We start from the raw sequence: 24,950 nt of genomic DNA on the forward strand, positions 1-24,950 counted from the left end.
GTAATAGTAAAGTAGCTTGTCATTTTATACCAGCGCTATCTTACTATCTTACATATATATGTATATGTTATATATATATATATATATATATATATATATATGTACTATCTAATAATTTGATTTTGGTTTTTCTCTTTTTAAGTCAGTGCAGCTTCTCAGTACTGGATGACATTGGGAGCTGGAATATTGCAGTGATAATGACTTTGTAATGCTGGAGAAAATGGCTTAAGACAATGCTTTCAACCTTTCTGAAAAATGCCTCTCTGTTACAGATAATAAGATTTGTCATAAAATAGCTGACTTGGGACAGCAGGGAAACCTTGTGCCCTCTTAAAAGAAAACTTTCAAGTATTTATATTGAAACTCAGTGCAGCAGTATGTCAAGATATATTTAAAATAATATGTGCCTTATTTTGAGGCAGTCCTACATTTATACCAACCTCAGTATCATTTCTAGCATTTAAGAAAGTACAGGTTCAAACAGTCACTAGTGAGAGTCAATGAAATGGAACACCTTCTTAAAAGTTTTGTCTTCATCTTACTCTCCTGCTCATATCACGTCTTCCCCTCTCAGACCTGGTTTATCTTTGCAAGATTTGTTCTGTGCATCTTTCTCTTGGGATCTGGAATATATCTCTCTCTCCTGTGAATCAATTTCCTTCTTAGTTTTCAAAAAGTTCTTGTTGGGTAATTAGATGATTCTGGGACATTGTGCCAGTTTTTAAGGTATGTCGCTGTTAGAGTCAGAAGATACTGTTCTGATATCTGCTGCATGAGATGGCTACAAAATTTCACAGAATCATTTTTATGTCTGACATCTTTCTGCTTGAAATTCAATGAACAGCACTTGTCTGGGGCAATGATTAACTAAAATGTAGTTGCTACTATACTTTGCAGCCCTCCATCAGGGGAGGTGTCAGAACAATCAAGATTTTAACATAGCATCTTTTTGTTTAAATGGCTCTTGCATGTGGGTACTGCCTTGAGATGGAGCAGAAGGAAATCAGGTATCTGCATCCCAAATGGTCCTATTCTCCATGATACAGAAGAAAATTGATTGGTTTGGTTATTCCATGTGTTTCTCCTGCTGAACTGCTTTTTCATTATGAAAGCTGGTTGTTCAGAAAGCAGTCCAGTGCTAGCAGCTAGGTAATTGTTTGGAATATCCCATCAGAATAGGAATTTATCAGATTCTTTTTCTCTTTTCTCCTTTCCCTATCCCTTTCTTTCCCATTCCATTCCAAGGAATGGAATGGTCACTTGGCAAAGCTGAACAGGAAGTAAAACATACCTCTGCTTTTCAGATTCGTCTGGCACTTGTGGGAAATTCACAGGATTATAAAGGCACACTGCCTTCTACCTGCAAGGTTGTATTTCTGTTTGTAATTGTGTTCTGGAGTTCCTACAATCATAATGCTACTTGTGGTGCTGGTGGGGGATGTTTGGTTTGTTGGACACAAGATGTATCAAATCAATCATCTTTCCCTGCACCGTGAGATTCGCCAAATTGGGACAATGTAAATGTCCCTTCCAGAGTCAGTAGCAGATTTAGAGACAATACCACACGGAATAGCTTCAATAAAGGACTTAAGGAGAGAGGCAACTACCTGTTTCTGCCTAATGAAGATTTTTATGTTGTCCTGATGAGAATCACACATGCTCGGCATTTTATTGAGGTAATATAGAATATGTCAGAAAAATGACAGTAAAATGCAAGGTAACTGTGCTAGCCAACTTATTTTCTAGCTCTTTTTATCAATGAAAATGGTGAGACAATTATTTTAATGTTTTTAGGATGTGTCATTTGTAGGGAGACATAATACCATTTTTCATATCAACCTGATGTATTGGGGTAGCAAACCCAGCAAGATTTCGTCCATATGTGCCTTTTCTTCAGGTAATGCCTGGATGGAACTGAAAGTGTTTCAGCCTGCAGAGCACTAGGTATGCTGCCTAGAGGCTGATAATGTCCCCTTCTGGTATAGCATCATACAAAATAATATTATGCTGTGCTTTTTCCTCAATGAGCATTCTGACTGCATCAGCCCTTTTTACTTCACACCCCAGGGAACATGGCTGCAGGCTCCTGGGAGAAGAAAACAATTCAATAAGTAAGGCATCTCTCTTGCAACTGCACTTCAGGTGAGGTGAAGAGGAGATTCCTGACAACACTCAGCAAGGTCTCTGGCTCCCTGTGTATGGATAAATGAGTTTTTTTACAATTCGGGATTCTCTGCTGTTTCATGCTGTCAGAAATTCAAACTGCATTTATTACTGGACTCATCTTGATTTTAAATACATGACTGAATTCATTCCCTCTGCTTCTGGTTTCAGCAGACCTACTTTAAGCTAACATTAAAATCAGAAGGAGTGACATTTACTTGCTGCCCTTCCTGTCCTGTGCTCTCCCTGCATACACTGAATTGATACACATCCTTGCTGTTGAAGGAAATGAGCTTTTGTCCTATTTAAAAACAGGCCCTTTAAATTGATTGTACAACAACAGACATTTGCAGAACATGTGGTATAAAGTAGTAAGAATTAATTTTTTTAAATCCATTTAAATCCAAAATCCAGGATTTTTTCCATGATACTGTAATGTATCCCAGCTCTCTTTTTGCATGCATGCACACATTTTACTTGTGGGCATGGAATTACTAGAATTCTGTTTTCCCAAAACTTTGGAGTCTTGCAAATGTACTAAAAAATACCGCAAGGGTTTATAATTCTTGTTCCCTTGAAATTTTCATTTGCTTCCTTGAGTGTTTTTATGGGATGTTTCATTCAAAGTTTCTTGCTTGTACTGTCTTGGCTGTAAAATAAAAAAAAATTTTAAAAAAGCAAGGTTAACACAAGCACTTGTGTAATTTGTCAGTTTCCATGGTTTTTTGCTGAAGCCAAAGAGCTTATCGTGCTCAGCATGGCAGATCCTCATCTCAGGTGCCAACCTTTTCCCTTGGACATGAATGTGGCAAGAACCAAGACCTTGCTGGAAACCAGTACTTCTGAATGGCTTTTCTTTCTTAACTTCCTGGTTTATTGTGTGGAATAGATTGCACAGCTCGGTATAAATAATGCATATGCATTTCGTTGTTGGTTTTTATAGAACATAAGGGCTGCGATGGAAGGGACACTGCCCCCCTGTCAGCCTGCGCAGCTTTGTGGGGCGAGGGGCGCAGCTCCTGCCGCCGTACCCAGGGCTATCCATGCTCTTTGGTCTACTCTTGTTCAGCTCCAGGGAGAAGGCAGAGAATTTGGATGAATTATCTGTCATTGGGAGTTTGCCCCAAACTGTGCCCAAATTCTCAACTGAGTGGGAACTTGTCTTTCTTCCTCCTTCTCCTGCCAGGTGCGGCTCTAGGTCCTTTCCGACGTGCTGGCCCCCGCTGAGAGCACGGGGGCGGCCCCTCGCTCTGCGCTGGTTCCCGGTGGGAAGCGAGGGCTTCGCCGCCCCACAGCACCGCTTCCCCAGCTGCGCCGCCCCCGCGGAGGCCCCACGGAGCTCTCCATGGTGGCCGCCGGCCCTCGCCCGCGCGGCTTCTCTGGGGGCCGGGCCATTCGCCGCACCTCCCCCTCAGCCCCGGCCTGGTGCCCGCCCGTCCTGGGGCGGGGGCGTTCCGGCCGCCTCGCCCGCCTCCCCCTGCTCTCCGGGGCGCGCCGGGAGGTGTCGGGCCGCATTCCCCGCCCCGCCCCGCGCCGCCGCCCCGGGTCGGGCGGGAATCTCGCCGTGGTCCCGGTCGGGGCCGGGAGCTCCGCGCGCTCCCGCGGTACCCGGCGGGCGGCGGCGCGGTGCATGCCGGGCCCGGGGCGGACCGTCCCCGCGCTGCGCCAGGAGCCGCGAGCCGCGCCCGCCGCCATGTTCCGCCGGGCCGCCGCCGCCCGGCGCCTGTAGCCGCCCCCGCCCGCCCCGCCGCGCCCCACCAGCCGCCGGCGGAGGGGCGGACGAAGGCGCTGCCGCGCCCAGCAGCAGCCGCCGGAGCCCGGCAGCGCTCAGCGATGTCCGCCAAGGAAGGGAGCAAGGTGCTGCTGCTGACGCCCCACGCCACCAGCGAACGCGCCGTCAAGGGTGAGCGTCCCGCCGTCCCGCAGAGGGAACATGGCTGCGCGGCGCGGCGGGGCCGCGACCCCCGCCCGAGTGCCGGGGCCCGCCTGAGCGCAGAGAGGCGGCCTGGCCGTGGGGAGCGGTGCCCTCCGTGCGCGGGCCGGGCTGCCTGCCCGCCGGTGGGGACGGGAGGGCAGCTCGGCACCTTGCGGAGGCGTGGGATGCCCGCGCGGACGTGAGAGTATCGGGGGTGGGCACTGCTGGATCGGGGACTGAGGTGGGCGCGGGCGGGCCTGTGAGGGCGGCGGGGCTGCGGGGGGAAGCGGCGGCCGGGGCCTGCGGGCCTGGCGCGTCCCGCCCGGATGCGCTGCCCGAAGCGTGTGCGGGGCTGACCGGGGGCCCCGCCGCGCTCCGGCCTCCCGCGCCCCGGCTCTGCGGGGCTGTTCCGCTGTCTGCGCAGGGGAGAGCCCTGTGATTGCAGACGCTGACAGCGCCGCCGAACAGCGAATGAGATGGTGCTGCCGCCCGTTCTATTGGCTGCTGTTCTCAGGTTCCAGTTCTGATGGAGAAAATTCACCTTGATCTATTTCTTTGTGGCCTTCCTTTGTAATCTCGTGGGGAGTCGCGAAAAGTCAAACGTTTTACTTCGTAGGAGAAAAAGTAAAGCATTTTATAGTAGATACATCCATCTAAACCTAGGATGGTCTAGTGACCAAAATGATATAAAATAGTTCTTTTCTCTGAACCCTGTGAAGGGGTGTCATTTTAGTTTTTGTGAGGAGAATAATCCTTTCCAACCAGAGCATCCTGAAATATGTGTGATAGACGTAAATTAATAGTTAGGGGTAGAGCATAGGTAGTGCTTCAAAGAATTCCTAGATTGTGTTTACTCAAGTTGCACATCATTTTATTTTGATCCCAGTGGTTTTCGTATTGCTCTGTATTTGGTGGTGTCAGTGTGGATAGTTGTTATGGCAGGCCTGGTTGGGAATCACAGGTGTACACAAGAGTCTGCTTTTAAGATTGAACACAGGGTCTGAGTGAGTTGGAAGGGGTGCAGATCTGGTTGTTTAACTTTTTATGTTACAGGGGGCCTTGAGAAATGAAAAGGATGCATTTGTCCTCAGCAGGTGTTAATTAAAGCCTTGGAATCCCATTGGATATTTTGAACATCGGCATGTTTTCTAGTAAACTGGAAAGCTTTACTTGCAATAAGTTGTTACTTATTTTGAATTGCTTAACCTGTTGATTTGTTTGAACAAATTGCAAAGGCAAAAGTAGAAAATGTTAAAACAGTCTATTGGAAACCTGTACTCCTTAGTGCTACTTCAATCTGTGCTGTTTAGACATGCCAAATTTTTGTACGTATACTGCAATTTGTGGTATGAAGTTAACTTCTTCAAACAGTGTGAAATACTTAATAGTAAGTGATCAGGTGCTTTAGAACATAGTGGAAAACCTACTGATTTCCAGTCATTTAATAATTCAGCTTGTCACAATGTGACCTGTGCATCTGGTTGTTTAAAACTGTCATTAAGACGCTTCATTCTAAGCAGAATTATTGCCTGACTTTGCAGTATTTCTTTGAACCTGGCTGCTAGGATGCAGATCTATTGTATAGGTAATTTGTATAGATAATAGGTATAGGTATACCTATTTGTATAGGTAGTATTGTATTGTATAGGTAATCAGTCTTTGATGGCTTCATCTGACATAATTACAACCAGTTCATATAGCAGCATTTTTCCATACCTTCTGTTGACCTGTCCTCCCCACCCCTATCATGCTGAATCACTGGCTTCTGGAGAAAGCCTGGCCAGTTGTGCCAAGCTGGCTGTGTTATTGACACGAAGGACAGGGTGGTTTGGTTTCTCCTCCCCCATTAGGTGCAGTGCAGTTGGAAATACTTTTTTTAGACAGTGACCCCAGAAGTGCAAGATTGCAGGTTATGTCAGTCCTAAGTGGGAGTATCTGTGCAATTTGTTGAAACAGTGCTAAGATGTGACAACTGTGTCACATCCCTCTTCGCAAACAGATGCATTGCCTCTTGCATACCAAGAAACATTCACCATACTTTCTCCTATTATACAATGAATAGGTCTTTTATAATGTCTCAGATTCTTAAGAAAAGCCACAGAGAAAATTTAGTAATATTATCTTGTGTATCTGTGTATTGGTCCATATTTCAGCTTTCATGCTTTCTATATGCTGTGTCTTTTGGGGAAAAAAATTGAATTCAGGACCTAAAGCTTACTGTTACTTGCATTGTTTATCTTGATTTTATTTAAGTTTTATTTTCTTCCTCTGTATCACTGGAAGATGAGGATAAAGAACAGAATCCATTAAATTTCTGAGACTGTGAGAAATTGAATTCATTACCAGTTATAATACATGTTAGCAGAAGTAGGCAAGAGATGCTCACCCAAGAAGAAATGACTGAATTACTGTATCATCAGTAACTAATTTTTTCTAATAAGGTAGGATAATGATTAGGATGTGTCTCCCTTCATATTTTGACTTGTATATTTAGCAGTTGATGGGAAGTACTGATATGTATCAGATGTATTATATCAGATAGATATATATAAAAGAAACATTAAAATAACTTTAAATATGCAGTCTAGCTGTGTTGTCTAGCATATCATTCCAAGTATGAATTTTCTCATCAAAGGTCATTGATTGCTTTTGAAGTGTATAAAAAGCTCAAATTTTCTTTTACATGGCTTAGTTAAATTGCCTAAGTAATTTGCACTTACAGTTTCCTATAAATTAATGGTTAGCTATGGAACTGAAAAACTGTCTAAAATCAGCTTTTGGCATTTGGTTCCCAAAAGGTGTCTTGTGATGAGGCTTTTGTTACTGCTATTTTTTTTCCCCAAAGAGGGATGAGAAAATGTACCTGTGGTTCTGTTTCACTGTTTTCTAAGGCACCCTGTCATCTTTGAAGGATAGTTAGTGTTTTACTGTCTTGTGGAACAAATCAGTTCCCTTCTGGCAAAATCTTTTTTTCAATAAACTCTTCTTGATACTTAAATGCTGTATCTGATTCATTGGGTTTGCCTTTTTTTTTAGATGACAAAGCTGACTGACTTCAGCTAGCTCACCTCACCTTTCAGCCACGTGACTTTCAAACTTTAAAATCGTCAATGTATCTTTTCTCCTGAAACAACTGTTTCGCTGCCTTGTAGTAAGGTACTTTTTCCTGGTAGGGATGAAGAAGAGCTTGGAAGCTCACGCTGATACAGTGGTCCTGAGCATAGCAGGGATGAGCCTTCATTGCTTTTGTTTTGAGAGCAAAGCATCAGGGTTTCCCTGACTTTCTTGTGGGTAGTTACAGCCCGGAGTTGTACTTGGGAGTTTCCATCCTCCCAGCATGACGCTTTGTGCACTGTGGGTGTTGCTGGGCCTTGGGACTCAATCCACGGGACCTTGTCATGCTGACCTAATGCTAAATTTGGAGATTATGTCTGTTCTTCTGGAAATGGAAAGATTTCAGTATCCTTTGTTTTGGATAAAAGTCATGGTACAATCTGATTGGCAGACAATCATTTTAGATGTTAAATGGAAGCTTATTGAAACAACTCTGTAGAGAAACCCAAAGAAATGTAACTCGTATCCTTGAGCAAGAAGGCTCTGAAATAAAGGCTCTAATACCTGCTTTTGAACAATTACACCCATGTAAGGAGAAAAAGAAATCATTGCAGTATTTAAATCTATGGTTCAGGGTCTGGTTTTAAAAAAAGGTTAAAAGTTGACAGGCAGCATGAAGCCTGTTTTAAAAATTTTGTAAGGCACTTATGCTGCTGGCCAGAAATTACACTAAGATGATCCAGAAAAGCAGCAGCATGAAGGGAGTATTAAAGGGTCATATTAAAAAAAAAATAAAAAAAATCAGAGTTTTGTTTTTGGGGAGAGACAATGGAATGGAACTGAATTCTGACAAGTAAGCATTTGACTGGTCTTTTTTTTGTTTCAGGGGATGTTTAGAGTGGATAAATCTTGAATAACAACAACAAAACTGAAAAAACCTCACCCAAAAATGGAAGCCTGTTTCAATTTCAGTAGGGCAAATTGGCAGTTGAGGGCTGGGAAGGTAAGGCCAGAGCACAAAAATCTGGCAACTGCTCACATGTGTGTTTATTGCTTAAGGAACTAAGGGCTCTTTCACACACGAGTCCATTCTTATTTCTGAATGGATCAAAGAATTCTCTCATTGAAATGTAAGTGGTTTCAAAATGCATCAATGAAAGAAATGTTCCCAAAATGTTCCGAAAAGGTATCCCAAGATCAGAAGATATTTGTCTGGTGGCTCTAAAGGAATTCTTTGGGGGTTTTGGGTACAAAATTGTGGGTTTATTTTCCATAACCTGTGGCATAACTCATCTTCTGAGTCTGAGTGATGGAGCATGGCAGCATTTTAAAAAAAATTCTGGATTTAACTGGACAACTGAGATCAATAAGTTTAATTGAAATGGATTCGTAACACTTGTAAGAAAGAGTGGCCTAGCTACATACCCAGGAAATACAGTGTTAAAGAGGAGTTGGTACAGGTTTCATAGATAAAAATCAGGAGAAATAGTTAGAATATTTTGAAGAAGCCAGTGAGCTTGTTGATCCAGGCAAAACTATTCATCATGTTTCTTCACTGAAGTCTTTAAAATAAGCAGAAGAGGAAATATCCTCTTCTAGATCAAAGTTAGTTAGGAGGGAAAGGATGTTAATAGGTGATAAACTCCCATGGTGGAGGGAGGTTAACATCTGTCATGTGTGCTCTTTAAATGTGTTGACAAGTTCTTTAGAAAACAGAGTGAATGGCAAACAGTGACGCTTATCCAGGACAGCAGACTTCCAGAGATGCTTCAGTAAGCTCTTGTTAGGCTGAGTGCTTGGTAAAGAAGTAGGAGATGCTGTTAAGAGAAAGACAGAGCAGACTCTACAAAGGACAGGACAGTTCTTTCTTAAACACAGAAGGCAGTGAACTTGGGAAAGAAATATTAGGATCTGTATGGATAACATTATGAGAAAGTTAATGCAGTGGCAGTCAGCTGGTCTGATAAGAATTCAGGGAGTATTAGACGACCAGTTTAGAAAAAAGAGATTTCTCCGTCATGCCATTATATGTATGTTGTGTTATATGTGCCTCTTGAACAACAGCATGTAATTTTGTTCCATCTTCCTGATCTTTTTCTTTATTTAAAGATATGTTCAGAGGCAGAGAGTGGCTTTTGGGTGAGATGGAGTGACAATGACACATCTCTGTCTTGGAAAAGGAGTGGTTGAATAGGGGATAGTGTTAGGTATTTCTTACCTTATGAATGGTATTTAATGGAAAAGTTGAATAAGAAGCTACTGTAATTCTTGTCACCCTGTGAAAAGTAGAAATGCTGTACCAAACAAAATAGAAAAGGTGAAATACCTTTTCATGTAGCATGTAATTGAGATTGCAGAATTAGTAGCAATAAGGTGCAGTGAAGGCAAAAGCTTTGAAAATGTCTCTTCAGAATCTGGACAAAATAGTGGAAAACAGTTCTAGCAGTGGTCATAAACGTGGTCTGGATGAAACTTCAGAGAAAATCCATAAACCACTACTCTGTTAAAAAAAAGAGTATGGAGAGAGAAAGATCTATGCATCCGTCATTGCATTGCCAGAAGTGCATATATATATATATATATATATATATATATATATATATATATATATATATATATATATATATAAAACACAGTCTGGCCATTTTAAGGGCAGGAGTATCTTTAAATACTTTTCAAAGAAATAACTGTATTTTTCCTGTGAGAAATTTCCAAAAACGTCTACCATGTTAATTGAAAAACTACACAGTATAAAAGATGAATGATGCACCATGGCATACAAGATATATCCACAGTTTCATGTGAGATTTAAAATTCTATGAAACTTTTGAGACTACAAGTACATGATAAGTGAGGGTGAAATAAATAGTACCTTTAGTGCTGTTGTAGGGTTTCAAGGTTTACAGGGCCCTTTTTTTCTTGCTTTTAGGATGCTGGTTAATATAGCAGGAACCTTACATTCAAAGAAACTTTGGGATAGTTTTGGTAATTTGCAGGAAATTGACTTTGCTGTATCTGTGCTTTGTTGCTTGAGGTGAAAAGGGTAACTTGTGGGTTTCGTCAGCTTTTGATTGTAGCTTTCTGATTCCAGTAGATGCGGCTGTGTATTTGTGCTTATCTAGTATTTTCAAAGTTGCTGGTCCACAGACCATCTGTGATGCCTTTATGCTATTTCTTTTCAAATCTGTTCTGCCAGTGCAGAGGAGTATTTGGATATATTCTGTCCTCATAGCAGTTATGGATGCTGCATCTTTTCCTTCTGTAGAGATGCTGGCAGAGATGTGACTGCCAGGGACAAACTGAAAGATGTAAATAGGTGTTAGACTTTGTGATTCTTCTGAGTGATAATACATAGACAGCAATGCATTTATAAAACCAAAAGACCACAAAAGGTGACTAAATGACAGAAAAAACACATATTTTGCTATCATGGTAATAAACCTGCTGAGAAAATGAAGAATGCTTGCCTTCATTTTCACAAAGCACCATGCTTGTGTTGCTACATGATACACTTGGTGGAGACAAACATTATATATACTGTTTCATGTATACCTATCACCAAAGCAGCAAATTTTTTGCAAGCAGAATGTCTGTGTTTAGTAACCTTAGTAATGTGAGGTGAGACAGACTTCCATATATAAAATCAAAACCATTCTTGAGACAGAAAGTGCAAGCTAGGATATTGAGCAGGTTTTAACAGCCAGAACTAAATTCATGAAATATGCCATGGGCTTCTGATGATAGAGGAAAAATGCCTACTTTTCTTTCACTGTGAGAGAAAAAGAATTATTTAAGTTTTACAGTCATGAGAACAGAAACAATTTTACTTGTGAAAGTAGAGTACCTTCTATGGTTGATCCCTGATGCTTTTTCTTACATTAGTCTAGGGACTTTGATCTCACCTTGTTTCATGAGCTTGTTCCAACAGGGTGTCTCTTGATACAAGCCAGATTTAACCGAGGTTATTACAATGGGCATATATATCAGTGTGGTTTGAATTTACAGTATCTACGTGTAAATTTTATAAGCAGCTACTGTTGTATTTAGTTACTAGGCAATGTGAGATGTGCTTTGGGTCTGGAAGTAGCGTTTGTGTGAGTTGCTGTATTGCGCCTCTCAGCAGGGATTATTATACTGGGTAAACTGCCACACTAATGTCGTTTTTCTCCTTTGAACTTCTTACTACGTCATGGGAATTCATCCTTCAGATTGCTGCTAATCTTTGAATCTCCACATCATGCTTTATTGTAAGGTATCAGTGTACCCAGGGGCTTGTAGAAAGTCAGTGTAGAATTAAGTTTTGAGGTTTTGCTTTCTGTATCTCTTATTGATACTGCAGTACAAAGGAAAGGTAATTTTTTTCCTCTTTGTTAATGCATATTCAATTAGTAATAAAAAGCCATCAAAATATTTTCATTAATAAGTCCCAAAAGCTATTCATGTTTTTTTCCTCAGCTCTACTGTTTACATTTTTTGATCAATATATTAAAATTTTATCATTTGTACGATTAAAATTGATTAATTGTGACTAGTAAGCAATGGTTTGTTTTAGAAAATCTTGTCTGTGGTTGTAAATCATGATATGTTACATTTGTTAGTAACATCTATACTTTTAATAATAAGATACTGCAGTGTATATTAGAGATTCATCTGTAGATACTTTTCTATTTTTTAGCTTGGCGGGGAATGAAAGAAGAGAATCCTTTAATGCCCAACACCATGTTATTTCCTTAGGGTAATTCCTCTTAATTACCATTCTGTTACAGTCCCGAGAGCACAGGTTGTGCACAAAGACTTTGAAACATGGATTATATTCGTGTCTTGGAACACATCATGCTGCAATTCTTTTTCCTTAGGCTATAACATTCTATGACTGCTTCATCAAAGCTTTAATTAAACCCATTAGTTTGCAGAAATTGTCTACATGCTTCAAAAATCCTCATCCTTAATCTGTTAAAAGCAGCTGTAATATTTTTCAAAGGTATGCACTCTAATACAGTGTCAACTTTTGCTGGAATAAAACTTTAAGTATAAAATGGAAAGAAACAGTTTTTCTAAAATGTATTACTTTTTATTTATTGGGTGATGCAAATCATGGCTAAAATCTTTAGCCATATTTTATTCTGCCTTCTCTGAAAATCATTCTTCAGAAATCCTTTTTGAGCAATGGGAAAATACATATATTATGTGAAAAGGATTTTGTTAAACTCTGAGGAACTAGTTTTAAGACTTCATTTTTTCATGAGGAAAATATAACTTCAGAGATCCTTAATTACTTCTCATACCACATTGTGGGTTTTGGGCATTATGGATAACAAACCCCTGGATACAGAGTTTTAAATCTGAGTCTTCATAAGTTTATAAATTCAAATTATTTGAGACAGATCTTCACACTGGAGTAAAAACAGCTGGGTTTTTAGCCTCCCAGAGAATATAATTCAATAGACAAACTCAAGGCTTTATTTTGTTCATAGATACACGAACTTTATTAAGTGAAGAAAATTTCATTTACCATGCACTTAAAAACCCTGAAATATCTGAACTGTCATAAGGAAGAGCTCTTCTTGAATTCTGCAGCCAGTAGTAGTTGTAGTAAGTTATTAATGGTTTGCACTTAAGAGAATGAAGAACGGGTGGTCACCTCAACAGACCATTCTCTGCTACACCCTGCATCTACCAAAAAAAGCTTCCAAAAAGAACAAAACAGTAATCTTTCACCTTGGTAGATCTGAATAATTCTAGTATTAATGGAGCACAGTTCTTAAAAAACTGTGTCTAGGAGGTGACTGACTTTGGTTGTGGGAAGGTGTGTGAGAGCTCTAATGCTTTTGAAGGAATTAAAGCAGGAGAAATCTTCTTTTTGAGTTGTCTGGTCTCTCCTGAAAAGGTAAGCTCCATTTTGAATTGCTGAAGGCAGTTGTGGGCCCACAAATAATGTATTAAAAAAGTGGGGAAAGAAAGAGACTGAAACTGATTCATATACAGATTGATATAAACTTCCAAATAATGTAAAAAATAACATTAAGAGAATCTGAAGGTTGGAAAGGTAAATTCAGAAAAGCAGAGAATATTACAACTGATGCTTGCCTGGTCATAATTAAGTGCTTCTAAAAATTAGATAAATTTATTTTGCCAGAATAATTAATTTCTCAGAGCCAGATTTATGTTTTTAACAATTGTGCGTGGAACAGAAGTGATTGTCTTTTGATATCTTAAATAAGTTAAGCTTATTAACATTTGGACTACATGGAATTTTAGCATTTCTGAGTGAAACTTGAATTGCTTATAGAGGAGGCTGAAGGAAAGGCATCAAATTTTGCTTTTGTTAATCAAATACTTTATGTCCACAGAAAAGTGGTGAATTTGTTCTACAGTATGTAGGGACACATTGTGCAGCTTTTTGCTACATAGAAACTTTTATAAGAGGAATAGTAGACATATTTCTAGTTTATTTTCTAGAAAAAAACAATTTCAGGGAATATATGTATGATTTGTGCATCAGGTGTTTTATTTTTACTCCTCCATAAAACAGAAGGGTAGCAGTGTGTTACTAGTAATCTAGAAATCTATTTAAATGAAGTCAGGGAATGTTTTGGTATCTAATTATTGATTTTTGGAATGTAAAGTTTAACTTCAGAGAGTATGAAAATAAATATGAATACTCTATCTACAAGTGTATTCATGCCACTAGTTCTTATCTTTGAATAGATGTACTCCTCCTGTTTTTCTTTTTTAACATAGAGTGTTTAAATGGTGAGAAACAGAATGGCTTTGCTTCTGTTGTAGTTCATTCTTTCAACAGTAGCATGCTTGAGGAGAGGAGAGGGTCAGATTAGTTTCATTTCCTCTAATATCCCTAGTGCCATGATATTGCTTAGTGGCAATTTTGAAGTGTCATCTTTTTCCATGGCTCACACCCATTTTTCACTTGTGCAGTAACTGACCTGCTACAGATTGCCAAGTGTGCTGTCTGGGCAGTTGCTGAGCCTGCTTTGGTCCCCAGCCACTGCTTACTGACTCCTTTTATTTCTAGTCTTTTGAACAGTAGTGGGTCCTTTTCTTGCTAGCTTTGCATTTGTTTTGGTGGTTCTTTTTGTTTGGTTGAGGTTTTTTGGTAGGTCTTTTTCCCTGAGGCTTTGACGATGGGATAATTTTTAATTTTGAAAGTCTGAGTGGCTATTAAATGGATAATCCTGCATCACCAGTACTTCATGAGTCCTTCAGGGAATGGTAGTATAATGGAGAGAGATTAATTCCCTTTGTAAAGTCGGTTTTGACTCTTCCAGATATTGTACATATTATTATGCCTTCTGACTCTGTTTTATAGTTTCTACAACCTTGCATAGTATAGATTTATTTTTTTTTAACACATACACAGCACTATTCTGTCCAGATTTTAATGATGTTGTAAAATTCCTTGGTGAAAAGACACGTTTGCTACTTGGGCTAGCAGCTATTCCATGATAGATCCCATTCCTAGATGGACTCAATTTTTCAAATTGAGTGTCATGACTACTGTTTCTTCTTTTAAAATTTTAGCTGTCCCTTTTCCACCAACGCATCGCTTGACATCTGAAGAAGTGTTTGACACAGATGGAAGACCAAGGGTTGACATTTTGAAGAACCACTTGGTAAAGGAAGGTCGAGTGGATGAAGAAATTGCACTTAGAATCATCAATGAGGGTGCTGCAATATTACGGAGGGAAAAAACTATGATAGAAGTTGAAGCTCCAATTACAGGTAATATTTCTAGGTAATTTCATACATAATTAAATTTGGAAAATGACGGATTTTTTCATAGTAGAATTTGTCTTCAAATTGCTGAACCAAAATTTCTCTGTTAGTCCTTCTGAATTATCTCTCACAATTGCATTTGCTTAACAAATGAAGGCATTAAACCTATTGAAAAACTAGTAGGATTGGTATTAAAATTGGGAAAAAAGAAGGAAGAAGTTAAATGCTGTTGAAATATAAATTTCTAATTCCTTCAATATTATAAGTAAGAATAAAGGCATCTACCTGAACTCAGGATAATTCTGAAATCTAAATATGCGAAGAGAAGCCCATTATTGTGGTTCAAATCAGATACTGTGAACTGGGATTCTTAGGTGAAAAATACACCTTTATATTGTTCTGGAAGTGAGACTGGTGACTGCACATAAAACCACGTTCTTGTGAGAGCAGTACTGATAAAGATTGTCTTAGCATCTCTGACACAAGGGCCAGAGCCACTGGGATACAAAAGTGACTTTCAGGGTTTTCTTGAATATTTTCGTAGTTGGAACAGTTCTGTTTCTGTTTGACCTGGTGACAGGTGGAGTTGGTGTCATTTAATACTTTTAAAACTTTATAAACAGTCTAGACTCATAGAAAGTGGTTATGTTTCATGTCTGTTATTCATGATAATGAAAGTAGATTTGCTTTTTATGTTCAAATCACATTTTCCTTAATCTGAACGTGTTTTCTTCTAAATGGACTTACATAAATTACATTAGTGTCTGCAATCTTCTTTTAGGGCATCAGCTTGTTATTTGTTAGTATTGGGTAAATGAATCATTATTATTGTTGACATTTAAAAAAAAAAAAAGATGAAATGGTGGAAACTACTAAGTGGCAGACTGAGCTCAGAGTCCTTTGAAGTTCCAGATAAACTCAGAATTAAAGTTTGTTTAGCATTCTTATATTGCTGTATATACAGGTAATTGGTGTATTGGCAATTTAAAAAGAAAGGAAGTTCTTTCAGTGTTTGAGTAGAAATATTAAGGAAAGAGACCTAAAAGAGTGCACATTCTATTTAGTCTCGTATTTTGTAGGTTGTGATGACAAATGGTCTGCTCTAAGGGAATAACAACCTTTATAATGTGGTGTGCCATATCCAGTATTTCTTTCCAAAATTAGGACAATTTTTTTCCCCAAAGATTTTACTGATAAACTCTAAGAGGTCAGGAGATGCTGTTTGTCGGTTGATGGGTGACATTTTGCATCAATGAAAGGCATAGTCTCTCAAATTCCTGTTGTTACCAGTGACACCTTATGCAGAAGTAAGAAGGCAGCTCCTGACTTCCAGTGAACTGGGAACTCCTGTGGGAAGGAGGAGATAGGAGCAGTTGTCTCTTCCATGCATTTTTTAATTACTTTTTTAAAGTTGTGAGGTGACCTGGTTTTGCTGTATGCTCCCTAAAGACTTCCCATCTGCCGCTATCTTTGGCACTTCTGCCTTTGGTTGCTGACCACTGGCCCCTTCTTATATTCTAAAAACACAGGAAAAATCCACTGTTGAAGTAATGAACACGGTTATTTGAAGGAGAAAAGTAACTGAGCAAGGAGAAGATATGACTTCATTAAAAAGTATGTTAGTCTGACTCAGAAAGAAAAGTACACTCCCTGTTTTTTTCAAGTTCACATGGACTCAGCAAATTGTTGTGAAGCAGCAGGCATTTTCAAATACGCATACCAAGGAGAATTTGCAAAGATACCTAAGGAGTTGGGGAGGACATTAAAGAGGTGCTGACAGCTTTCAAGACCTCAATGCTCTGTGCATTACATGTGTTGGAAGGACACATTCCCCACATCCCCAATCTCCTGGACTCAGAGCTATATCATCAGTATTGTCACAGGTAGAGAAGACAGCATCTTAAAACCAAAGGGGGAACCTTCAAAAATTTCTGTTATTCCTGCTTTATGCCTGTCTTTCTTCTTGATTAGAAGTACTTTGTGGCTGTTAACTATAACTTGGTAACTTTTCCATTAGATTTTTTAAAATTAATTTGAACAAAATTTTTGCTTGCAGTGTGTGGTGATATTCATGGCCAGTTCTTTGATCTAATGAAGCTGTTTGAAGTGGGAGGATCACCTGCTAACACAAGATACCTCTTCCTCGGTGACTATGTAGACAGAGGTTATTTTAGTATAGAGGTAACTGAATATATTAATCTGTTCTGTCCTAATTTTTTTGTAAGCACACTTTCACTTAGGTTTTCAAATGAAGTTTTAGGTCTGCTTTAACATTTGAATGCGTTCTTCCTTGCTGTGCCTTCTCCTGTGATAAAGGCCTGGTGACAGGAGGATGTTGACCAGTCATTTGGACTGTCCTGTTGAAATCGCCAGACTTACTCCTTTTTTCTCCTCTTTCTTTAGCTGGTTTTCTAAAAGTTGAATTCTGTTACATTTTTATACGTACTGCTGCTTGTCAGTAATATGTTTGTATGTTTGTGGAGAACAGGTGAGTCATGACTGCAAGGTCTTTAAATTATTCATAATATTATTACTGTTTATTTTTATAAAAGAAACTAATTTTATTTATATAATCAAATGGTTTTTAATAAGTATTAATATTTTTCTTTACAAAAATTCTTAGAGCAAATACAGATATTCCCTAAGGATGACCTGTGTTTCTACCATTAAGTTTTCAGTTACTTTGAATTAAAATAATATTTATTTTTCAGCATGTTTCTTAAGCGTGCTACATTTCAAAGATATTCACATACTCAAATCGATTCGTTTCAGAGCATGGTTTTTAAGTTAAGTGTTCTTCTGTAACCAGCCTGGGAAGTGCCTCAGCTTGGGATCTCTTCATAGATACTAAATCTAATGGAATAGCATGCCATTTGAAATAGTGTCTTGCAAGTCACAGTGTAGTTCTTTCATTTCGGTATTAAAATGTTGCAGTTCTGATAATGTGTGGGTATGTGCTGTGAAAAGCGTGCACAATGCATTTTGGGTTTGTCAAAGATGATAGACCAACAGGAGATGCAGCAAGAGCAATTGCCTCAAAGTCATCTTTGAGGAAAAGTTTCAATGGATATTACCTATTTATTAATTTGATCTTTGCCTGTTCTTGATGATTACAAAGGATGGAATTGTCTTTGAAAAGGGCATTTACATATCAACTCTATATGTTCATATATCAAAACGTGGTATGAAAGCTTTTCAACCACTACACTTTAAAAAATTTTTGAACAAAGATTAGTTTTGCATGTTTTTACTAAGAAGATAAAAATTCAGTAATTAGTTTAACTAAACTTCACAATAAAAGTCTTTGATGTGTTTCTCAGTGTTTGCAGTGTTTTTTTAAAGTGTCCATTTGTTTTGTTTCTTCCTTTTTTCATGTAGTCTGCTATTCTATGCAAAATAACTTTGAGTAATGGTAGCTTCAGGGTACTGGTATTGATTTAAGAACAATGATGATAAGAGCTTGTAGGTGACTTCAATGAAGTCCAAAACTTGTGGGATTCTGAGATTTCTGTGCTCAGTTGAAAATACAAGAATTAGGTTTGAAATTTATGAAATACGTTGTGGGCATTCAGGACTGCTGGGTGGTAACAGACTCTAAACTGAAATAATTGTGCATGTTCTTCGCTCTTATCTTTTTGAGGGTTTGCTGCTGATGTTGCAGTAATAATGATAGATGGAAAATTACTATAATTCTTTGCTGCTTGTACACTGAAAAAGCAATTAGCTTCCTCAGTTTTTGGGGAAAGGATGATTTACTCTGTCCATTTGTAGTTTAAAAATTATATCCAAATGATGTAGCTAACCTTAAGGGAAATTATTTTGTCAGGTTTTTTTTTTCCAGTCTCTGTTCATAAATGTCTGCTTTTCTTCTTATGCCAGTGTTCAGAATCATATATTATACCAGATTTTAGGCAGAAACGCATACAGTATTTGTCTAGATGAAAGTGTTCTACAGTTTAATTCTGCTGAGTTTATTTTATTATTGAATATCCAGCAAATATAATTTTTTTTCCAGTATTCTCTGTGGCTGTTATTAGGAAAAGTAATAAGCAATTTGCATAACTCATGTCCAGAACTGGATTCAGGGAAGTAGTGCTATTTTAAAATGGCACATTAAGCAGTACCTGCTTTTTGAAACTGTTAACATTCTTACTCAGTATTTCTCAGTAATAATTTTTAAAGTTCATATAAACTAGTGTATTTTACTGGTTATCCTGTTTTCTTAACAGTGTGTGCTGTACTTATGGGTCCTGAAAATTCTTTACCCAAGCACATTGTTTCTTTTGAGAGGCAACCATGAATGCAGACACCTAACAGAGTATTTTACCTTTAAGCAAGAATGTAAGTACTGTCTAAGAATGTAAAATTAGCTACTTGCAACCTGCTGATCTATTGTCTGTCATTGTGCTTGAGAGATTAGTTTCATTAGGCCTTGCAAACATCTGGAGGCCCCATTGACTTCTGTAGAATTGCTTGCAGTTCAGCGTGGCCTTGGAGTGCAAAAAGAGACCTGGCTGTAAATACACATTAGGGAGTAAATTTTGATGTAACAACCTTGATTTTATCAAGTCCTGGAGAGGAAGATAATTTTGCTGTAGTCAGGAGTGCAGGGTAACTTGCTGAGCAGTGGTGTGAAGCTAGCAGAAAGTCCCTACTGTGGGGTAATTTTTCCATTTGGAGGATTTATTTCAGCTATACTAGTAAGATAACTCTTTGGTGATATAAGCTACCTCTCCATTTGAAGGCTTGTATAAGTATTGATCCTGTGATAAATGGATCATTTGGCCTGGTGAAATCCTCTTTGATGTAGGTAAAAATGGTATAATCTATAATCAGTTCTTAGCTTTTCACTGTGAATGAGAATTCACAAATTTCTTAGTAGTATTTTATACTGAAGTATGCTGTATAATTGTATAACAATATTAAATAATTCAGTGATTTTTTTAAAAAACAAAAATAGTTTCTTCACACTTGAGATAACAGAAGAAGTGAAAACAGTTTATAGTTCTGGAAGCAAATATGTCTTGGAATCATGCTTGCTGTTTAGGTGTTTGGAAATGCTCATTTAAACCCCAAAATACTCATTGTTTTGCTTTTTTTTAAAGTATTTACTTTGATATATATTCTTATAACCATGATCCACTAGAGCACTTCATCCATATATTATGGATTTTTTTAATGATTTCTATTTTCTTTCCTGCAGGTAAAATAAAGTACTCTGAAAGAGTCTATGATGCTTGTATGGAAGCTTTTGATTGTCTCCCTCTTGCTGCTCTCTTAAATCAACAGTTTCTTTGTGTTCATGGTGGACTTTCACCAGAAATTAATACACTAGATGACATTAGGAGAGTGAGTATTTTGTGTATTTGAAAATAATAGAGATATTTATGTGATGCTATACAAAGTCATCTTTGAATTTGTCTGTATATTTTCTGTTCTTGTCTCTTGTTGAAGTTTAAATCAGGAGCTGAAATGTAGGCTAAGCAGTATCATAATTAAAATCTCATGGATTATCTAGTGCATTTTCCATTAGTAGACTTCATTGGCACAGCTGGGACTGTTACAAAACACACACGAAAAAGAAACTTCAAAATCCCCACATAGTTTTTTGAGACAGGTAGTACATGTGAAGAGTTTAATATCTAGTCAAAATAATACGTTGAATTTCTTTCTACATAAGAGCTAGTGTTCTCATGGCTTCCAGGAGAAAACTTGTTGAAATTAATTGTAGTCTTAAAATTGTTTACTATATCTAACATCATGTTTCAGTTATTCTCAAATTTCTTTGAACTTTTTTTTACTGTCTTAAATATGTGGATTTCTGTTTTGACAAAGTGACATATTGCACCATTTAATAGAAATTCAGGTTGCTATTTAAAAGGGCAAATTTGGTAGGCATTTGAGTAACAGTTGAGGAGTACTTCTCACTGTGGTGAATGTGCTGAGTATATTAATAAGAATTTTGAAGGTTTTTTTAAAATTACACAATGGAAACACTAAATTGTGGTGTGCAATTTAAAGGGCTGAAGATTGTGATGACAATAATAATAATATAAGTTCTAATAATAATAAGTTCTAATAACGTGGTTTCTACTTGCATGGATAGCTTGGCAGATGGAGATTGTATCAGATGGGAGTTTTCAATCAAAATGGAATTTTCCATTGCCTTCACTTTTGCATACTCATTCTTTAAGTTAACATAGCTGACATCTTGACTGCTGCACTTGGAAATGAAAACCATTCCTGTTATGATTAGGAACAGCTAAAATGTAGATGATTTCATCTTAAAATATATGTAGGTGGTTCTAAGAAAGCCTTGGAATTATAGGTAAGGATGGAAGAAAAAACATGTTTTGTCCACATATGGAAGAAGGTACATGGAGGCCTGTTTGGAAAAGGATCTAAATGTCAGAGAGAAAGTAAAAGCATGCTCCTAAATTGCTTTTATAGTATATAAAAGTATATATTGCAGCCTATTTTGTCTTTTTATCTTCATTAATTACATTTCTCGTTTCCTTAGCATTTTCTCCTTTATTTGTGCTTTGTTTTTCTTTTTTACCTCTCCCTTTCCTCAAATTTATAGGCCATCCAGTTGAATCTTATTTTTGAATTCACTGTATTTATTCATTAGGGATTTTTTTGTAATGATTGAACCATTTCAGAGCTTCAAATGTCAGTTTATTTCACTTACAGATATTACACTGCCAAGCAGAGTGATGTGAGAGGAGAAGAAAATGGTAGAAACAGAGAGGAAGTGTATTTGCAAGATCAGTGGTGCAAGTGGGAAAATGTACTGAGGCACATTGCGTTGTCAAAGCAAATACTAATATGTACAGAAATCCAAATGCATTGTGCAGAGAAAGGGAAGTAAGAAAGCAAAGAGACTAAACAGTGCCATTCTCACAAAGCCTTAACACTTCTCACTATACAGATGAAAAGAAGCATGGTCAAGGCTTTTTGGAAAGTAATATAAAGAAAACATATTATGGAAAAACATTTCGAAAAGCCACTCTCATAACAGGATTGTGATTAATTTTTCTGCTAGTTTCAGTCTTGCAGCTGATCAGGTTTCACAGTGTCAAGTAAATTTAACTAAAAGGTAGTTCTCTTGTCTTGGCCTGTACTTTCAGATGTGCTTCTGTAATGTTCAGGGCTACATTAGGCTAAAATGTTTATATGCATATATGAAAGTCTGCATTGTATTCTGTTCTGATGAAAAACACGTTTATAAATGTAAGGCAGTGTTAATAGAACTGTTCCTCGGGCCTTCTTCATTTTTAAAGAATCATCTGGTAACCTGAAAAAGGTGCTAGTCATGGATTGGCAGTGGCTTCAATAGCTGCTTTAGAGCTTGGCATGCACTGATATTTTAAATGTATTTAAATTAAATGGGTGATGTCAAATGCTCACTTTATATCTAGGGAAGAATCATATACTTGGGGTACAAGTGTGGTGTGGGAAGTTACTTCTGTAAGCAATCAAGACAATTGTCTAATATTTCAGGCCTTCTGATTTATTAGCAGGAGTTCCTACTAAGGATAGGTCTTAGCTGCAAGGGCGTAATTATCTGGCGTAAAAAGGAAATCACAGCTCTATAAATAGTGCAGGAATCACCTAAGAAATGAAGAAAAATTTTATGCAGGGTGCAGTTTCTTCTGGATGAAATCTTTCATCAGTATTGACATGCAGGAAGGTGATTAAACTACACAATTTAAACTGTTATTTTTGCCATCATAAATTTACTTCCAGAAGAGGACTGCTTTCATACTAGGTGTGGCAATGAATCCCAGCCAGAAAGGTTGTTCTAGGTGCTTCATATTTCTGCCAAAATGGAAGTTTGTCAAACTAGTGGTAATCTGATTTTTATTTTCTGAATCTGAATCCCATGAATGTTCTGATTGTCTTGGTAAAGAGTGTCTCTTTCAGACACATGTCCATCAACTTAGGGATGATGTTTAGTTGATTTCATTTACACTGCCAAGACTTCTACTGAAACAAAATGCCAGGAATTGTCACTTTTAAACCTAGCATTTTAGAAAGGAGGAAGTATCCAGGTGAGATTATGGGGACTCTAGAGAAGAGAGACAAATTTTTTTCCCCCTCATTTACAGCAGATGCTCACTCTTTTGTTTAGCTTTTGGTGATACTAAGACTTGTTCAAATTGCCTTGAAATATATGGCAGCACAACCGGGAATCTGTCTTTGTAATACCTTGCTTCCTTTCTGTGGCCTGCTGAAATTTCTTTTTGTTCAGTAATAAGTAAGATGACTGCCACTTTTCACTGGCCTTCACGTTGTTCTTTAGGCTTTATTAGGTGATAGTTCTCAAGAAAATTAGGACAGATTAATTAAAACTGGTGTCTGTGTGTTAGAAACTTGTGTGAAGGTCTTTTGCCTCAAAAGCAAAATTGTTTTAATTTGCTGTACCTTAATCTGCCTCTCAGGTTTTGGTGCTTCTGAATTGGAACATCCATGTGGAGGTATAATGCATGTCACTTTAGTTGTCCTGACTGCATAGTACCTTGAAAATAATTTAGATTTAAATGTTTTACAGTATATTAAAAAATACACTACCTAGTTCTGTTTCAACACCAGGTGTATTGATTCGTATTCTTGAAAATTGTCTTTCTCGGTTACCCTAATCATATTTAGAAAAATCTTAAGCCAGTTTGCATTGAGATTCTGTTTTGCTGTAGTAACAAAGCACATTCAGAAATAGTTAAATCAGTATTAAGTGTTTTGAATTTACTCATGTCCTTTAACTTACTTGCTGTGCCAATAGTAGAGAAGCCCTTAAATTTATTATTTTGGTTTGATATATGTAGTCTGGGTTGAGTAGCTTGAAGTGACATTTCCTTAAATCTTGAGATGTCCTAAAAACTGCCAGTTAGTAGACTGTCTAGTGAAGAAGAAACTGATTTGGTGTGTATATACGTAAGTGCATGTAGTATATAAGTGTATGTAAGTATATTTATTTTTTACAAACTCACCTTACTTCAGGAAATAGCTGCATTATTGTTTCAATGCTATGAGAAATTAGTTTGGGAGAGAGGTGTGTTAATTGCAGGCAGCCAGAACTTTTATTTATAATGTCTCTATCGATTTGGCCAAAGTCATGAGGAAAATACTTGAAGACTAAAGAAAAATTTTTAGAAATGTTTTCTAGAATTTCAGCCTTCTGTATTGCAGGAAACATCAATCAGCAAAGAGTTGAAACTTCCTTGTGTGAATGCCTCTGTTAGCTTCTGGACCCATATTTATTGCTGGAGGTTTAGAAACTTGATGGTTTAATCTACAGAAATTCAGGTACTTGCAGAAGTTGATGGACTGATTTCTTCAATCTGGAAGAAATACTCCATACCAGGTTTATCATCCAGTGTGGGAAATGTTAAACCACAGGATTTTAATACTGAGTAAATTCCACCAACAACTTCAGTTAATACCTGCCTTACCATAATCTGGCAGGAATTTGTAAAGATCTGGACCTCTCCACTTATGTTACAGGTGGCAGCCTCGGGAGCTCTGATTTTCCAGGGCATGAGAGAGCTTGGCACTACTGCTGGTTCCATATTTGAATGGATTCCTATGGACCGTTAGACTCAAATTCACCAGGTGCTCACCAAACCTCCCTTCGAGCCTGTCATGAAGAGTTAAGTGTTCTCTAGTACCATCAAAGTCATCTTCTTTGGTATGAGAAGTGAAGTGAGATAAATGCACTGTCCATCAAAGAACCGTTCCTACATTTCTTGGATAAAATCATCTTGTGAACAAACTCCAGCTACATAAAGACCAAATAAACTTTACATTGAACCTGGGATATCCACTTTCATTTCTGGGACATCAGAGATTGATTGCCTGTAACTTAATTAAGCAGGGCATTTTCCTGTTACATTAACAAATGTACATTGCTCAAACCCTTTTGACTGTGGTTACTAGGAAAGTTGCAGGCTGCTAAAATAGGTGTTTCAAGTAAAAATGAATAAAGAAGCAGAAGGGAGAAACCGAGAGAAAATCTGCCAGAGTTCTTATGGCCCATTACATCAGGGATAGAGCTGAAAAACAAAGCTTCTATGGAAAAACCTCA

General features: G+C 38.0%; 1 protein-coding gene across 9 annotated transcripts in view; it reads left to right on the forward strand.

Moving 5' to 3' along the window:
* The first annotated feature begins 3,599 nt into the window (after positions 1-3,599).
* Positions 3,600-24,950, forward strand: part of PPP3CB (protein phosphatase 3 catalytic subunit beta) — a 47,158-nt gene continuing 25,807 nt past the window's right edge. For 4 of the 9 annotated variants that reach the window (XR_005257397.1, XM_038140974.1, XM_038140970.1 and 1 more), the window contains exons 1-5: positions 3,600-4,066; positions 14,672-14,872; positions 16,923-17,047; positions 19,096-19,207; positions 20,070-20,215. Coding sequence is in view for 8 of the 9 variants with exons in the window: in XM_038140974.1 (XP_037996902.1) it covers positions 3,997-4,066; positions 14,672-14,872; positions 16,923-17,047; positions 19,096-19,207; positions 20,070-20,215 (654 nt within the window). In the remaining variant the exon portion in view is untranslated. The remainder of the gene's footprint in view (positions 4,067-14,671; positions 14,873-16,922; positions 17,048-19,095; positions 19,208-20,069; positions 20,216-24,950) is intronic. The other 5 variants (XM_038140967.1, XM_038140971.1, XM_038140968.1 and 2 more) reach the window with 2 other exon arrangements.

Source organism: Motacilla alba, chromosome 6 (assembly GCF_015832195.1).
Source record: "Motacilla alba alba isolate MOTALB_02 chromosome 6, Motacilla_alba_V1.0_pri, whole genome shotgun sequence".
Lineage (NCBI taxonomy): Eukaryota > Metazoa > Chordata > Aves > Passeriformes > Motacillidae > Motacilla > Motacilla alba.